Here is a 19431-nt window from a genome sequence, read left to right on the forward strand (position 1 = left end):
AAAAAAAAAAAAAAAAACGAAAATGCCATTGACCCTTCAACAACACAGGTTTAAACTGCACGGGTCCCACTTACATGCAATTTTTTAAAATATACATAAATACAGTAAAGTACTTTATAAGTACTTTCTCTACCTTCTGATTTTCTTAACACTTGCTCTTCTCTAGCTTACTTCCTTAAAAAAGTATAATATATAAAACATGTAATAAATAAGATATGTGTTATCAGTAAGGCTCCTGGCCAACAGCAGGCTATCAGTAGTTGAGTTTTGGGAGAGTCTAAAGTTATATATACAATTTCCACTGCACAGGGCAACAGCACTCTTAATACCCACACTTGTCTGAAAGTCAACTATACAAATCCAGCACACTACTTGGCCAGGTGATCTTCCCTGAAGTCTCAAATAATACTAAGCATTCCCCATGTTCAATTCTTAAACAATCAATCCAGAAAAAAATCATGGAAGAAGTGACTGTGGATGAAGGACAAGGTGAAACAGCCAGGCAACTTGACCAACTGGAGTAAAGTGCAGCAGGAGGGTCATTCCAGAAAGTAGAATTTGAAAGTCGAAAAGGGTTAGGAGGTAAAAAGAAGTAACAGCCTCAACTCAAAACAGAAAGTTACAAGACGCTGAAAGTTTATCAGATAAAAAAACACAGACACAAATATGTGACTTAAAGTTTCTAAAATAACCAAAGTAATGAAATTTATGGAACCGGAATGCTACAAGGAGGTATGTTTGGGAGGAGCATAAAGCCAGCTAAACCACATATTTCATTCCAAAGAGTCAATAGATTGTATCTAAGGCTGACAAATTAAGAAACAAATGTGTAAATAGATTATTCAAAAATATGGATATAATAAGATGAACTAAGCACAGAAACAGTTTAACACAGAATAGAGGTTATCTCTAGAGAATGAGACTGAAATGGAGATGGAAAGATAGGAGACTTTTTGTTTCTTAGACTATGTTCCATACTGTTGAACTTGTTAACCAATTCCATGTAGCATTACTTGGATAAAAATAAAAAATGAAAACAGAAGTTTTAAGTTTAACTTGTCCTTATTTTAGAAGATCACTTAAAAAATAAAGTGTTTCATTCAATGCCTTCTAGCGTTCTTTGTTTTTCAGCTTTCTATCTTTTTAAATAACTTCCAGACATCCATACAAGTCACTAACATAGTACAAGGAGTTCACATATACCCTGCAGCGAGCTTCCTTCCCCTGATGTTAACAACTTAAATAACCAGAATATGATCACTGAAACCCGCTACTAATATTTCAGCTACACTAGTAGCTAAACTCTACACTTTTCCTGAATTCCACCGGTTTTCCTTCCTCCGACTGTTTCTGTTCCGGAGTCCAGTCCAGCATCCCACACTGCACTCATCTGTGTCTCCTGCTACATTTGAAAATTCCTTCATCTTTATTTTTCAAGATCTTGACAATTTTGTACAAGTCTCTCCATTCCAGCTTGTCTGGTGTTTTCTCAGGATCAGGTTTAGATGATGCATTCTGGGAGGCAGAAGATCACAGCAGAGTTTTGTGCTCTTCTGGGTGCGTCATATCGGGGGTGTCGGATGTCAACAGACCTTGTTAGTGATGCTGTTAACTTGGTCACTTGAATGAGGGAGCATCTGTCAAGTTTTTCAACTGTAAATTTGGATACATAATGAGGTATTTTTTAATAAAATGAGGTAATGTGCAGTATTTGCTTCAAAATAATGTACGGAGAGGGGCGTGGTCTGAGTATAGACGAAACAATATTGGCCAAGAGCGGATGCTTGCTGTAGCCTAGTGACGGGCCCACAGAGGTTCATCTTACTCATTGACTTTTGTATATCTTTACATTTTTCCATGACAAAAGTTTTAAAACTTCAAACCCAAATTAAAATCTGTACATACATTTATCCAAAGATAAAACAAATCTATTTATTTAGAAACCTTGGATTCGAAAACACTATTTATGCTTGGATTTTCATTTCTTAATTTGAACTGTTTTTAAAGGTACCAAAGCAATCACCTCAGGAGGAGCTTCCCCAGTTCACGTAAACTGTCTGCCGCAAACATTTAAAACACAGGCGTTGTGTACCCTCTAGTGGTTATTCTGAATACAACTTCTGTATCGTCAAACTCAATTTAAAAAGCCAACTGTCTCACAAAGGAAAAGAAACAGCTCCACTTTCTCCTTCTCCACTCGTCAATAAATTACCTGTTAATTACTTAGGTAAATACCAAAATCATTTCGATGCCAAAGATGATCAACTTTTTCCCACTACTGTGTTGTTTTCTCAGAACACATGCTGAAGTCCATGGAAGAAAAGAGGACAGAGTATGAAATCAGTCTAAGCATTTTTAAGCCATCTTCACAAAGACTAGATGAGGGATGTTGAAACCATATTAATTCTAATTTAGAAGCATCTGGTTGTGTTCTACTTGTATATATGGTTCCATTTCTATGTTTCAGAATCGTAACCCTCAGAAATTGTGCTCTACTTCAAGACAATAGATTTGTTTCAAATCACTTTATTTTCCTGGTTTACTGAAAAATTCCAAGAGGAATGAACAGTGAATTTATCTGAAAAACATGAGCAGGAAACAGAGGGTAACCAACCCATCAGGCTTTGGATAACGCAGGCATGGCCTCTGCTTCCAGGCCTGCCACATACTCCCTGGCTCAGCTTACTTATCTATAAAACAGACGAGCACCCTAGAGTTTTAGCTGCAGCTTAGGAAAATATATGTGACGTACATGATCAGAATTCAAGTTGTAACTATTAACATCATATAATCCCAAGGTAATGTGCAACCAGGAAGTCAAACACACAATTATTTTTAATATGTTTTCAATCATTTTTATCCTTTAAACGGCTCCCTTCAACCACAATACTTGAAATACATATTAAGATTCTAGATTTTTCTTTCAAACTTAGTTTTCGTAATGTTGTTCCCTAATTTTCCTTATAAGATAATGTTTGCTCAGACATTAAGATATTATATACTACTCAGAATCTCAAGAGTAATTTCTGACCCACAGTGTTCAATGTAATTTGCCTATGTCTGATGAAGGATTTTCTTCATAAGTACTATCTTTGCTATTTCCTACATCATTTGAAAAAAGTGTTTTAAATACATGAAATATTCAGACAACAACCCTTAACAAGAAATGACAACATCAGAATAAAAGCTTTTATGGAAGGCACAATATACCAGGAAATATGGTAAAAGACAAGAAGAAAATGAACCTCATTTGAAGTGCAGAAAGTTTACATGGCAAAAAACCACTACCTTGCCTGGGAATTAAGTGAGGATTCCACAATTCTTGCCAAATCCAACTTAGTCTGAGCGTCTGCTAAAGATTTTAAATATCTAAGTACTTTAAAACCAGTCTGCTTCTAAGAAGTAAGTATGATTAAGTCACTGATCTGTCCATTAAGTATCTTCTGATGCACTACATAGCAAGCAGTCCTCTAGGTGCTGAGTTAACAGAAAGTAACCAAACAAACAACAGGCATTTGCCCTCACAATGCATATATTTTTGTTGGGGGAGGGAGGCAGATACTAAGTTAATAAATAAGAAAAGATTATTTCAGATAAGGATGCAAAGGTAGGGTACCAAGTGAGGGCTTGGGGTTGGGGCTGGTGCATTTCAGCTAGAGACGTCACAGCAGTCCCCTCAGAAAAGGGACAGGCAAACTACTGCCTGACGGTTAAGAGCTAATCAATGGAGACATACAGGATAATACGCACTTGTGAGCTACCGTCCTTTTGGAGCATCTCAATCAAAGCAGATTCTCTAGGCTTAGTTCTCTAACTTTTCTTTTAAAGTCAGGTAGGCTCCTGGTGCTGAGAACCTATTTTCCCCAAACTCCTAGCACTAGTGCCTACTTAAACGTATAAGAATCAAAGAAACATACTACTAATTTGAAATACTTTCCTCCCTAGAAAAATTTATTTGCATATAAAATGCAAAATGCATAGCTGACCACAGGGATTCAGATCATGGGCTCTGGAGTGCTCAGCTCCCTTCCTTACTTACTGGATCTAAGACTCTGAGTGAACCACAACCTTAACAAACCTCAGTTTTCACAAAATAGGGATGTTTTGGATTATTGGGAGGATTATGTGAAATACTGCATGTGGGGGCATGTGGGTGGCTCAGTTGGTTAAGCATCTGCCTTCAGCTAGGGTCAGGATCACAGAGTCCTGGGATCAAGCCCTGCATCAGGCTCCCTAATCAGCACAGAGCCTGCTTCTCCCTCTACCACTCCTCCTACTTATGCACTTGCTCTCTCTCCAATAAATAAAATCTTTTGAAAGAAAGAATGGAAGGAAGAAAGAAAGAAAAACTGTATGTGAAGAACTTAGCACTGCAAATGGAACAGGTTAAGTACTTAGGAAGCTGATTTATATATATTTTTAAGGGAAGTGTCTACCTACACATATCAACAGAAGTATTCTAAGATCTTAACTTTAAAATCAAAACTGTATAAAAAATAAGTAACTTTGAAGTAAACTCTCATTTTCAGAATAATTACAATTCAGAATTACAAAGGGACAACTAAGTGTTTTTTAAATTAAGAGCTTCCACAATGGTGCCCAAAAAACAAAGGCAGCAAAGAGTAAGAGCAGACATTACAGTTTACAGAACAGAATTAAATGTCCAAAAATTGTGGTCCAGATAAGTGCTCTGGATGTCCTTTAGAGGGAACCCAAGTACAGGATGAAATGGGAGGTATATGATATGGTTTCCTTTCTGAAGAAATGGAACTTGAGCTCGGAAAACATGAGTAGCCAGAATATAGCAGACACTGTAGGGTGACTCAGGAACAGCAGTCCCAACCCCGTTTGCCTGGTTTCACCTCCTACACTGAAAAGCTCCCTACACGTAACTTTCCACTCCCCATTCAATTCAGGAAGGCATTAAGACACCTGGCCCAAGAAAGCTCTGTTTTCCAAGTACATAGAATGACAGGAGAGTCCTGCCCCCAGCCCTTCCCCAACCTTCATGCTTGGAAGGGGGCCGTGATGCCTAAAAGGGAGCAGCCATTTTATGACCATGAGTAAATGAGCCACAGTATTAAGGTCAACCAAGAAGAATGAAAGAGGCTGTTCCTGTATGCCCTCATCTAACCAGTATACCCAGCCTCAGACTCAGTGACTCCAGATTTCTTATTATAGAGGTAGGGGGAAAAGCCCTTATCTGCACCAGCCAATGTAGTCAGATTTTCTGTTATTTGCAGCTTAAATGCAATCTACACTGACATACAAAGATGAAGAGGATATTTCATATAGGATGAAAAACACAAACAACAACGAGAGAGAGGTCCTACAACGTAATGGCTCATGATGTTACCCCTTAAAAGGAAAAATTAAGAGATCATTACCACCTTTAACCAGCTTTCTTATGTGCATATATGAAGAGTCAGTATACTGCATTTACATCCCAGTAAACCCTATACACAGGAACTGGTGTCCCTTCAGGATAGCATGGCCATCGTACAACAATGGAAACAGGCAGCATTTTCCAAACTGCACAGAGCAAAGGAAATGTGTCCAAAGAATGAGCAAAGTAAATAGCAGCTGGTTTCTTGTAAACAAAACATGAGAAAATATGCACTGAAGGGCTGGAGTAATTTTTCTATATTAAGATAATTTTACTAAATTGTTCTTTCTGAAAATGTTTGTTTATTTAAGAGATGATGAAAAACTGCAGGCTGAAATCCTTATTTGAGAAGTAATAATTTTAGGTTCTCATAGACTGAACCATCACTCATTCTTCATAGAATATCTCCACAGTATAGTTATAATAATGTAAATGCAACCAAGGGACTCATTTTATAATCCTCTGTGATTAAAGGGGGTATTTCATTTTCATTTGTTTAATATTCCCATTAAAAAGAATGTCCCATTACACATCTACTGAAAGCCTGGACAATAAAACAATGGAAAAATTCCAAAACCAAACCGATTTTTTTTTCTTTTCCCATGAAGCTAACATTATGGAATTTTAACAGATGTTCTGTTTGGTCATAGTTAATAAAATGAATTATGTAGGATTAAAACAGGGTTCAATATGTTTGCTTTGGAGTTTAAGCGAAAAACAATTTCACATTCAAAGTTTGGAAAGATTTATAATCACCTTTTTCCTTTTCAGTGGAATTACTCAGATGTGGAAAATAAGTAAATTATTACAACAATTAATACTTTTCTGATGAAATCAGGCTTATAACAACAATTTTTTTCAAGGTTTAAAATAATGAAATCTTGGAAAACCATATACTCTTTGTCATTTCATCAGCTATCTAAAGCAAAGGTCTCATATGCAGTGGATCAAAAGGCTGAGCCACCACCCTGCCTAATTCCTGGTCCCCTCAGAACAGCCTCAGCACTCTGAAGGGGTCAAGATGTCCAGCAGCATCTGACTAAAAATTAATCAGACTTAAAGAATGGAAAAACCAACAAATTTTTTTTTTAAGATTTTATTTATTTATTTGAGAGACAGAGATCACAAGTAGGCAGAGAGGAGGAAGCAGGCTCCCCGCTGAGCAGAGAGCCCAATGCGGGGCTCAATCCCAGGACCCTGGGATCATGACCTGAGCTGAAGGCAGAGGCTTTAACCCACTGAGCCACCCAGGCGCCCCCCAACAAATATTTCTTGAGTGCTAATTTCGTGGAAGGCATTATGCTACAGCCTGTGCATGCTACAGAGAGGCAAAGATCCAATAGCTCTTTCCAAGGCAAATTCATAGGCATAACTGTATGTAGCCCAAAAGAATTGAAAGGTAAGGACAAACCACAAGAGAAAGAAGGGAATCAAAGAAAACAATTTTACATAAACATACACAGATACACAGCAGCGACACCAGGAGAAAAAAAGCCTTTCTTATCAGCTAGCACTGTTTTTCTCTTTTTACAGTAATGAAAGCAGACAAAGGCCAAAGGACCTTAAATAAGTAACAGAAGTTCTAGCTATAGTTGCTTCAAAACATCTTTCCATGGAAAACATTCAACTGTTGCAATCTCAGCAAGAAAGCCTTCCTCTACCTGGGAAATAAATTCCAGTAAATTACCAATGTGACCCAAAAGAGAATAATCAAAAAACTGTTCCTACATATTTATGTTAGTAATTCTGACCAACTCAAACACCAATTAGGGCAACTTTACATTATCATAACCAGTTTGTTGTTTTTCCTACAGAAGTAGCCAGTGAATATGAAATCAGCCACAGGTTACAATTTGTTGACTGAATACAAAATTCCTCTCTACAAGACATTTGGATAAAACGCTCTCCAATCGCAGCCGAGGAGATTTACAAGTAATACCAACAGCTGGCCTCTAACTAAAACACGATTGTTACTCATCATCACGAAATGGCATTCGGATGTGTGAATACAGACACATCAAGGTGTGTGGCTGGTCAGGGACCTCACAACCTAGAATTGGGTTTCTTGTCCGAGTCCCCTGGCAGACCCTATTGCTGTGAACACCTCTTTCCTAAGACTGCTGGGAGATTTCACTGAGAACAGTCTATGTGAGGTTTCTAGCGCAGAGGGGCCAATGTGGGCTCAGAGAAGTTAAGCAACTTGCCGAGAGCAGAGAGCTGGCTTGGGGCAGAGGTGCCTTTCACACTTAGGTGTTATTTCCTGTCGAAAGCCCTTCAGGTTACTAAGCATACAAAATGCGCCCCGTGTGACGGGCTCTGGAGAAAGCCCTTCACGTGGATCTCTCCATCTCCTTCACACAAGGACTTAAACATAATCTAAACAATTGGTTCACAGTAAAGGAGGTAAAGCAGATCTTGGATATATGCTCATACGCTCAGGCTCAGATTTACAGCTACGGTGAGATTAGCTTTCCACTCTCAGATTGCTGGTACCGTTGGTAAGGCAGAGCGGAGGAGCTCCCGCACTCCCGGCCCAAGTGTCCACTGCTGTTTCCGTGCAGCACAGTGCGGCCACAGGCATCAAAATTACGAATGCCACACACTGACACCAAGCTCTGTGAGACTGAGCCAAACTCAATCTCGCTCTGTGTGTTTAACCCAATATCTGCGGCCATGTGTGGAATGACACAAGAACGAGAACACGCTCTGCAGCATGTGCGCAGTGTCGAGCAGCGAGGAGCCGGCTCAGTGACCAGCGGCTCGTGTGCACCATGGATCTTTATTGAGTGACCAAAAAATCACCTCCAAAATATGCTGGCTAAAGAAACAAACAAGCGGCGAAACACCTAAGACAGGGTGTCTCTGCTAAGACACAGTTGAGATTACAGAACATCAAGAGTTTGAGGGGCAAACAACAGAGCTGGGGTAGACGCTGAAGGGCAATCCTGAGGCTTGATTCCTAAAGGTCCCCATTTCCAGCCACTGCATTAGGGGGAACGCTACTGTCTCAGACAAGAAGTAACCACATGAGAAAAAGTGCCTTTTCCACCTGAGAGTGAGCTTTGCCAGCAGTGGTGATTTGGGCAGGGGGCTAAAGAGACGGATCTAGGGCTTCTATGAACTTACAGAACAGGCTGAGTGATGCGTTTGGCCTGCCTGATTCTGACTGCGTGTGTCACAGTTTGTAGGGAGACCTGTTTTCACTGAAACCTGGGTGTACAACTGTGGGGAGAGGGGAGGTCATCCTCACCCATCTCAGCGCTCTATAGTGGCGACTGTCACCTACCAAAGAGCACCCGGGAGTCATTCACAATCACGATGGCAATCTGCTGCCTCTGAGGCAGCTCCAACCACCATCTTACCGTCAGATTTATGCACACAAGAGTCAAATGCCAGTAATTACTTCCCAGATTCTGGGGGACATGTGCCAGGCTCTTCCAAGGCCCTCTCCCATATGCGGGACTCCAGTACCCTGGTAGGCATCCAGCTCTGGGGAGAGGCCCAACCCCTCCTCCAAACGAACACCGCACCTGGCTGAGTGCCTCCCTGCAGCATCCTCACTTGGAGAGAGGGAGAGGGAAATCACTCTTGCCTCTTCTGTGGGCATGAAAACGCCACTGCTAGGGAGCTCGGCGAGGTACGCAGGTGCTTTCACGCCCTTGTGCTCTTGCTCGTGACGTTACCACTGCCTGCCTCCTAGACTGTTTCTGACCGCCACTCCAAGAATCAGGTCAACAATTCATCTGCATTAATGCAACAAATACCAACTGAGTATATTCAAGCACTGCTTCCTCTATCATCTCAGCCACGTTTGGTCCTACAGATCACTGTTGCACCGTGACTTGTCTACTCCTAGTCGCTTCCCCTCAAGAATGTGAATCTTTGAGGAATCATTCTGCATGGTGCCCAACACACAGGAGGCACCCTTAAAATGACTGCTAAGTAGAATCTGTGGATAAAGCGCTATTTGCCAAGCTTCACTTATTCTTACTTCTTTTGAAACAGCTTGCACTTCTCAGCTTTCCTTCTCTTTAGAAGCCCTTCTAATTCACATACAAGATCGTGAGGCTGCTCTCCACAGAACGTTCAGGACAACGGATGCTCTGAAATCCGTCCAGCTAGGAAAGCAGCTGTGGTTTTGCTCCCCATTTCTATCCTACTCCAGTAACACCACTCCAGCTCGGGGGCTGGCCGCATCTAATTTGGCCAAGATCATGAGACAAAGGAATACTGAAAGGGTGAGGTAGAGAGTATAATCCGTTGACCTTGCTTACACTCCATCCACAATCCACAGCAGCTACAATAATTGAAGTGAACATAAGGGGTAAGCACACGATCTCCACAAACATCAAATGCAGATAAAAAAAAAAAAAGTGTTGGCATTCACAAAATCTAAAGAACACACACAATCTATCTTATAATGCATAGATTCAAACTTCAATCTCATTCTAATGGGCTACTGCTAGGGAGATAAAGCTTGTTTTAAAGAAAAAAATGTACACAGAATAACCATATAAGTTTCCTGGTGATTCTCACTATGGCTTCAATGTATTTTCTTATTGAAACAATCAAAGAAGCTCTTGGCAAAAAAAATTGGTATTGGTGTCAGAATAATGTAAGAATTGAAACTATTTATAATGTAAAAATTCTGTTTAAAGCAGATGCATCACTTCTTATTTTTCTCATTTTGAAAAGAAACTATGTTTCATTCAGTGATAATTCTTCTCTCGTTCTATCAGAGAATCTGTACAAAAGCAATACTTCAGCTAAAATCAGTTCTGAAGGATCTTTTATGAATACGTATAATGCAGAAGACCCCAATTAAATTTCCAACAAAGCAATGCCATTTTCAGTAAACAAAGTCATCTCAGTAGGGTCACACTATTTGCAAAAACTGTAGCCTAGAAATTAATTACTAGTATGACATATGTCAAAACAAATTTTTAAAAGACCAGAATGCAGTTGTAACCATGTGTTTTATCTGTTTGTATGCAAAACCAGTATTGCCTGGCATGTAAATATATTCATTTATTCAGCATCTCTCAGAAAAATAAAAAAGGTTCAGTGCCCCTCTGGTTTGCTGTTCCCCAGTGAAATCTGAGTAAATCACACGTTTAGTGAGTCAGAAAATAACTACAGAATGAAGATACAGTGTGGGTGATATTTTTGAGAGACAGAAGTCACCATCACACAAATAAACTAATTTTGAAACATTCAGTTTTCCTTCAAAGGAAGTTTTTCTAAGATCCACATCAACCACACCAGCCTACACTAAAGGCTGTTATCTTGTGGAAATCAAAACTTTAAATAACATGTAACAGTGCTGGTATTTCACAAAAAAGATTGCCATCTATAGTAAAAAAACAAACACACAAGAACTACCTGGGAATAAAATTAGGGATTTCAGACAATTTCAGTGTTCTGCTAATTACAGCAATATTCATTTAAATTAAAAACATTTTTATAAATGCAAATATTTTAGCACCCAGGAATCCAAGTAGAAAAAAGAATACAGAGCAAGGGTATGCAGATTCCCCTTTGTATTTTCTTTAATAGGAAATTAAGTCCTAACCCTTTTCACAACGTATACATAAAGACACATACACACACACACACACACACACACACCCATTCTACCCATTCATTAGATGTGTGTGTGTGTGTATCAAATCAAATCACATTGTACACTTTAAATACCTTACAAGTTTAGTTGTCAATTATATCTCAATAAAGCTGAAAAAAAATCCTAGGATTTAAACTCTTAAAAAAAAAAAAATTATATCCCAAACCAGACAAAGACTGTCATAAATCTTGCATAAACCAACTTTTAAACTTCAAAATATTGTCCGCTATGTGAGGCAAAAATTAAGACGTACTTCCTATAGGAAGATCCTGGTATCACTTTGATTTTTCCACTAACAGCAGAAGAAATATCCTGAATCCCAGACTTTCCTAGTAATCACAAGAAGTGAGGTGGCTGCTGGGCACACACAGAGCAGCGAGCCACCCGCAGGGCCAGCACCCAGTCCCAGCGGAATGCCCCAGCTCATCACGCCTTGTTATCGGGAAGACAAGAGTTGACCACACGACACAGACTTTACAGACACTTGTCTCCTCAAGCGCTTCTTTTCATCACTAAGTGTTCGTTAATTCAGTGTATTCTGGTAACTAACTTGGTATCTTACCCTTAGCAGTTGTTTCTTACTATTTCAGCCAAACCAGACATTAGGCCACCCCAGCAACAACCACGCCACAGGCTGGGTGCCGTTCGGACCGGGGAGACTGCTCTTTCAGCAAACCCATTCTGCCCATTCGTTAGATCTAAGAACCAGGATAAAACTAAACAGTATTTCAAAAAGTGATCATAATTTCTCTTAATTTTTTAAAGCAGTTTCTCTGAATAAATTTATTCAACAAAATATGTCATTCTTTTGCACTTCAATACTGGAAACTGAGTGAGTTACCTCTCTTAAAACTGTGCTTTTGTAGCCTCGATATAATCCTTGGACGCCCTGAAACAAACAAAAGGCCAAGAGCTCAGAAAGCTAGAGCAGCAGAGAGTTCTGAATGACATTCTCTAGTCAGAATTTTACCTTTGTAACTTCTCTGAAGTCAGAGTTTTAAAACATTCACAATGACCACAGTTCTGTAAGAGGTTAACGATTATAAATTAAAGCATACAAGGCTCAGGTCAGCTCCCTTTAAAATAGGAATATCTCTAAAATAATCAAATGCACTACCTCAGTTGTTTTCAACATTTCTGCTTGAAAAATAATACTGAGATGTTTTAAATAAATACATTTCCAAAAGCAAAGGCATACATAATGCCAATCATCCCTTCACATAAAAACATAATTATATTTCATAGTTTTAATCAGAAGACATCAGAAATTCACTAATAATCCCTCCACAGTGATAAATATCTCTGGACAAACCGTGACTTACTTAACTGTCCACATGATTCACAACAGGGTCCCTCGACTCGACTGGACTGATTTCATGATCCTATGATGATTAAATACTCAGTACCTCCTCACCAAAGTGACAAAGGGACCATTAAGAAGAATAACTTTTCTAAAACCTAGACTCACTGAAAATTTCCATGTGACTGAGAACTATTTGTTTGTTTTTTAAAAAAGGCTTCTGTAAAAATTACAAGAAAAGCAGCTCAATGGGCCCTTCCGACAGGGCCAGCAAGACTGACTTCTAACCCATAATGTAACATTAACAAGGAAAAAAATAACTTTAATATAAATTTTATGATGCTAGTCCCTATGTCCATTACTACACTTCTCTTCCATAGGTCCTCAAGTTCTGTAGTAACATTTTAATATATCTTTATTCATTTCACATTTTTATGATTTATTTCATGTCTGATTCTGAAACTACTTCAGGACAATTACAATGTAGGACATATACACAGTAGTGATACGTGGTATGTGTTATTCAGAAATTTGGGGGGAAATTTAAAATTAAAATTTGAAAACAAAGAAAAGGCAAAGAGAATCTTAGCATAAAAAAATACTGTGATCCAGCATTAAATTTAGCTTTATGGCCTCTTCTAAGACTCCTGGGATAAAAATCACAATGTTCCTAATAGCTACTATAAAATCTTTCTCAAAAAGGAAACAAGTTTAAAAACACATCTCACCTCTGTATATAAGATGTTAGAGAAAATGTGAAACGTTCTTGAAGAAGCAGATACCTGTGCCCTCTGCTTAACAACTTCAGAAGGAACTCGTATCAGGCAGGCAACCTAAAATACATAATTTAATTACATCCTAAAAAAGAAGAAATTTCTATGAAAATTTTAAAAACTAGGGTTAAAAGGGGATAATGTACAGGTTCAGTGCAAGATGTCAAGGGTATTTTTTCAGCCTAAAAACCTTAGACCCTTAATGGACATGCATTATTTTGTCAGCCCAGAACCTCCCCTCCCTTGTTCTATATCAATCCTCACACCTCCTGCCATGTTGTTTCAAGCCCATCTCTCTATAACCCCCTCAAGGGCAAGAAACACATTTACGTGCTCTGAACCCCCAATGCCTAGAACAGCATCAAGTACTCACATGAAAATAGGCTCACATGAAAATTGAAAGAATAAACCAAAAGGGCTTTTGCTCTATTGTCAGTAAGGCACACATCAATAGGGGCAAAGCTGCTCATCAGCTGGGTACATCTCATCTTCCATCTCCCCACCCACCCCAGCCTCAACTAGCTCCCCACCTCGGCAACCTGACCCTCACCCGCCACCCCACTGACTACTGCACACAACAACTGAGGAGAAACTCCAGGTGCTCCTGGGCCCTGCTCTAGGGTTCCAACTGACTAGAATCCTGGCTGGTCCATACTCAACACCTGACTGGTCATCAGCCAATATTCTACAATTTTTTTTTAAAGGTTCATTGATTTACTTGGGGGGGTGTTGGGAGTGGCAGAGGGAGAGAGAGAATCCCAAGAAGATTTTGTGCTGAACGCAAAGCCCGACACAGGGCTCAATCCCACATGACCCAAGCTGAAAGCATGACCTGAGCTGAAATCAAGAGTCTACTGCTTAACCAACTGAGCCGCACAAGCTCTCCTCCAGAATTTTGAAAATATTTTTATCTTTGTACTGAACATTAGATTACCTACATATATAGTTACATAGACTTGAAAAAACAAACTGAGATTACAGGTAACATTTCTCCAACTTTTCTGCCTCCCGGCATTTCTTAAATTCTCTAAAACCAATAGGTATTACAACTTGGTAACTTTCTTTAACATAATATCAAAAGGTAAATATATCTACTCTGGATCAAAGATCTTTTTTTTTTTAAAGATTTTATTTATTTATTTGACAGACAGAGATCACAAGTAGGCAGAGAAGCAGGCAGAGAGAGAGGAGGAAGCAGGGTCCCTGCTGAGCAGAGAGCCCAATGCGGGGCTCAATCCCAGGACCCTGGGATCATGACTGAACCGAAGGCAGAGGCTTTAACCCATTGAGCCACACAGGCACCCCTGGACCAAAGATCTTAACTGAGGGAGAAAATAAAATGAAAGGGCTAATTTAAAATATTTTGGGGAGTGTGCCTGGGTGGCTCAGTCAGTTGAGCATCTACCTTCATGAAGCTCAGGTCATGATCTCGGGGCCCTGGGATGGAGCCCCAAACGGAGCTCCCCACTTCTCCCTCTTCCTCTGACCCTCCTCCAAATCATGTTTTCTCTAATAAATAAAATCTTCCAAAAATCATAAAATAAAATGTGCTTTTCAATGCAATTCTACTTATTAGTCTTAACAAATATTTTTAATTTAGAGATAACTGCATGTGCACGTGCGTTCGAACACACACACACACACACACACACACACACACTACACACCTTACCACTAAGGCCTGAAACTGGGTATAAATCATGTTACTCTTGTAAGTGTATAAACTTTTAAATCCATACTTATAAACCAGGACAGAAAATAAAGTTTATTAAAACTTACATGAATCTAAAAGGATAGCTCCCAACATCTAACACTCATTAAAGAAATGAAAATAAACAAATAAAAAAGGAAAGAGTAAAAGAAAGAAAAAGGTTCACTAACTCCTTGTATTTTTCAATTCAAGAGGTCAAGAGTGAAGAATGACCCCAATATGTCAAGAAAATAGGAAATGTCTACTCGTGTGGCTTGGCATAAATATTTATGGAACTTCATGCTTCATAACCCCTCATGTTCTTACATTATGGTTTTATCTCTTAAAAATACAGAAGCAAAACAAAAACTTCGCAAAGGTTCTGGGATGAAAAGCAATCTCGCTAACTGAAGAGGTACAAAGCAGCCAGCACGGTCTCCCGACTTGCGCAGCATGGCGATTTCGAGAGAACAGAGGCCACTCTCTACTTCCTCCAGTAACTCTGTTGCCTTCGATTTGGTTTTCTATTAACTCTGATCTTTCTTGGATTTGAATGTGAGCCACAATAGGGTATTTCACTGCACAAGAACAAAAACATGTTACGGGACTACGATTCCAGGAAAGGAAATAATGCCATCTGCGGGTCTCTCAGTAAATCCATTCTTCAGAGCATTCTTTCCTCACAAATCTAGGGTTCAATACTGAATCCATGACACAGGAACGGTGGCATTTTCATTAAACCCAAGAGTCTTTTGTATGTCAAAGGTCTATCCATAGACAAAATGACTAAGGTTTTACATAAAGAAAATACATGTTCCCATCTTTTATCAACATTAAAATGCAATACTGGCTTCATTAGAATTAAACATACCAAAAACATGATACTTAAATTAAAAATCAGAATGAAGCTATCAAGATTTTTCTTTCTCTGATATAAATAAAAACTTACCTGACATGTTTATTCATTTATTTTTGTAATGGAGAGCTGAATGTCTCCTTTTAGTATTTATTAAACACCAAGATCCAGAACTATCAGTCATAAGACTAAGTGTGTGAAAAGGAGAAAAACTACTGCGAACTTCAGCTTCCCATTTGGTAATGACAGCAGAGGAGAAAGAGAGAGAGATGCTGCTCAGTCTCTGGACCTTTCACTGCCATAGCCACCTTCCATACCACACAGCTCACTGCCAGCTTGTCACACTATCACTTCTGACTTTTTTAAGATTTTATTTATTCACTCGAAAGAGGAAACACACACATAGCAGGGGAGAAGCAGACACCCCACTGAGCCGGGAACCCAACATGGGGCTCAATCCTGGGACCCTGAGATCATGACGTGAGCTGAAGGCAGATGCTTAACCAATCGAGCCACCCAGGCACCCCTGTCCTCTCACTCTTGAAATGCTCTTCAAGGTCACTGGGCATCACCGATAGTGCTTTCCATTAACATTATATCCTTTCCCCAAATATGCCAGCACAGCTCACAATAACTGACCTGATTCTTATTTTTCTCTGGGAAATCTAGTCAACAGCCTATTAATATGCCTCTGATAATTAGAAGCCAATTGTCAGCCTGTTTAAATACATACCAGTCTGAGACAGAAGTTATTGAAGATCAGAGTACTACTTGGCTTAGGAGGCAAGGGTGAAAGCCATATCTTTTGATTATCATCTCCAGAATTATTTCTCATCAAAGAGCTATCATATTTATATATACCTAATAAACTTAAAGTTGAAAAGCTTAGTATTGGCAAATTCTTCAAGTTCTGACATGCAAATCTATAGTAAATGCAACAGAGAAACCTAAATAAGGTGAATACAGCCAAAATTTAATCACAAAGCAAAAGCTGCTTTTGACTTCGCAGAGTAAACTCCAATGTGGCAAATTAATATGAGGGAGAGAAACCTCATGACACCCTGAAAATTTTTCAAATGCATAATTTACTTACTTGTTTTTTATTCCACATTCTTTGTGTAATTCTCAAAACCGTGGGAAGCAGGTTTCCAAATTAATATATATAGTATATCTATTCCATCATTTAAAACCAAAACCCCGTAACTGAACAGTTCATCTGTGTGTCAGTTCTGCCATCTCCTGGTTACAAATGGAATCACAGCAGGTGATAAAATACCCTAACAGCAATTTCTAACTCCTAATTTACCATCTTTAGGGTTTAAATTTTATCCATGGATAGGGGAACATAATAAGTTCATCATACCTTTCTTACTTATAAGACTCTTCCCACTTACATAAATAGTCAGTAGGTATTGGGAAAAAAAATTAATTTTTGTAGCTATTAGTCTTGTCTGATAAAACTACTGTCCTTGATTATCTCCATTCTGGACAGAAAGTTAATAGTCTTCTCAACAAAAATAATGACATCATCTTTTGAGGTTTTGTTTCTGAAGGCTGTTCATACAATTTTACACAAGACTTAAGCCTGAAATGGCTTTTTCAATTTTGTTCCTTTTCATAACAGAAATTAGCCATGATTTCACAGGAGGTGACAAAGGCCTCACAGACAGATGCACAGACTGTGACCCACATAAAATCTCACAGTGGAGGAAACTGGCATTTAATGCTAATAGTATTCGTTTCCTGTTGCTGTTCTGACGAATTACCACACATTCAGAGACTTAACACAAATTTACTCTTAAGAGTTGTGGAGGTCAGAATTCCAAAACAGGTCTTACTGAGCTAAAATTCAACCGCCAGCCAGGTGCTGTCCTTTCTGGAGGCTCCAAAGGAGCATCTATTTCCTCGTTTTTAGGGGCTACCTGCATTCTGTGGTTTGTGGTCCCGTTCTCCCTTTTCAAAACCTCTCTCCCCGACACTTTCGGCATTCCTCTTATAAGGACATTTATAATTACATTGGGCTCACCTAGATAATCCAGGAAGATCTTCCCAACCCAAGATCCTGAACTTTATCTGATCTGTGAAGTTCTTCTCACCATGCTTAGGTAGCATGTTCACAGGTTTTAGGGTCTAGGACATCTTTAGGGGACCATTATTTTGTCTACCACAGTAATCAACGGCACACCTTAGAACTCTGACCTTTTCTTATTTTAAGAAACTCACAATGGGGCAGCTGGCTAGCTCGGTCCGTGCAGCACACAACTCTTGATCTTGGGGGTATCAGTTTGAGCCATGTGTTGGGTGTAAAGATTACTTTAAAAAATCTTTTAAAAATAGGGGCACCTGGGTGGCTCAGTGGGTTAAAGCCTCTGCCTTCAGCTCTGGTCATGGTCCCAGGGCCCTGGGATCGAGTCCCGCATTGGGCTCTCTACTCTGCAGGGAACCTGCTTCCCACGCCCCACCCCCGCCTGCCTCTCTGCCTACTTGTGATCTGTGTCAAATCATAAATAAAAATCTTTAAAAAAAAAAAAAAAAAAAACTTTTAAAAATAGAAAAAAAAACCCTATAGTGATCAGAGTTAACAATATTACCCGAGTAATACACATCTCGTCTCTAGTTTTGCACCACTTCTGCCATTTTAAAAATACTCCATTGAAAGTAAAAGATGAAGGTGCTCCTGGAAGTACACAGAGAAGCACCTCTCTAATTCCTCATTCTACAGTGATGTTTTACTGTCCACAGCAACTGGGAAACCTTCAATGAGTCACTGAAATTCTTTGAATTTTAATTTCTTCATCTTCTGAACTGATTTCCTCCCAAAACTATAAAACTTTCCAACTGTGCCAAATATTGTACTTTCCTTGGCATGGACTGGAACCAACGTTTACTGGACACTTTACAGATCAGATGCTAGGCCGCGTACTTTGTAAGTGATGTGTCACTCCATTCTTAGAAGAACTGTGCGTGGGGTACTATTAGCCATTTTTTTTTAAGATAAGGAAAAGAGCAGTTCAGTGAGGTTAAGGAAATGGCCTACTGACACACAGTAAATAGGCTGTGTGACAAATCAGAGTTTCGACCCTGATCTGTATTACTTGCCACCTATGAGCCATATACTGCCTCCTTACAGAAGTCCTCAATATATTCTCTAGTTATATAATAAATGTACCCAATTTCCAGTGATAGACACAGAAAACACATTCAAATATTGAAGAGTACACAATTACAAAGCAGAGCCATTTTGTAATAGTGGCACATAATTCCTTATGTCACCAAGAACCCTAATCTTAACAAAACAATAACTGAGAAAGTAAAGGTTTGTCACTGACAAAGTGCAGGCTTGTGCAGAAGTGGCTAATCATATCTTCACTAGTTTGGTCCCTTGAAGAGAAGTATTTGGTTTTTCCATTTACAATGTGATGGCAATAATTGACCGAATAACACTCCTGTGGCTTGAAACGATTTCAACTTCATCATCTTACATGAAAATCTTGTTCACTATTTCTATAAAACTGAGCTTAATTTAATTGTGTTCCCAAAATTGATACTGCTCTTAAATAAAAAGCCAACACAGAGCTTCCCTTCCCTCTTGACCACTAACTAAACAAGACAGTCAATGAAATAAACTCTCCTAGATCACCAATCAATACCATCTGAACCAAAGCTGCATAGCAAACCAGGGAAAGAAAACCTATAAAACAGGAAACAATCTGAAGTGTTTAAAAAGGAGGTCATCAAGAAATTGGGGCAATGGGGGTACCTGGGTGGCAGTCAGGTAAGTGGCCAACTCTTGTTTTCAGTTC

General features: G+C 39.2%; 1 protein-coding gene across 4 annotated transcripts in view; it reads right to left on the reverse strand.

The window, feature by feature from the left end:
* The window catches only part of SLC25A26 (solute carrier family 25 member 26), a 133516-nt gene that overhangs the window by 86467 nt on the left and 27618 nt on the right, over positions 1–19431 (reverse strand). For 2 of the 4 annotated variants that reach the window (XM_082726906.1, XM_082726908.1), the window contains exons 4-5: positions 13038–13142; positions 11851–11898 (exon numbers count right to left, since the gene is read on the reverse strand). The exons of the other annotated variants lie outside the window; for them this stretch is intronic. In XM_082726906.1, the coding sequence (XP_082583032.1) occupies positions 11851–11898; positions 13038–13142 (153 nt within the window). The remainder of the gene's footprint in view (positions 1–11850; positions 11899–13037; positions 13143–19431) is intronic. 4 annotated transcript variants of the gene reach the window in all.

Source organism: Mustela nivalis (genome assembly GCF_964662115.1).
Source record: "Mustela nivalis genome assembly, chromosome: 1".
Lineage (NCBI taxonomy): Eukaryota > Metazoa > Chordata > Mammalia > Carnivora > Mustelidae > Mustela > Mustela nivalis.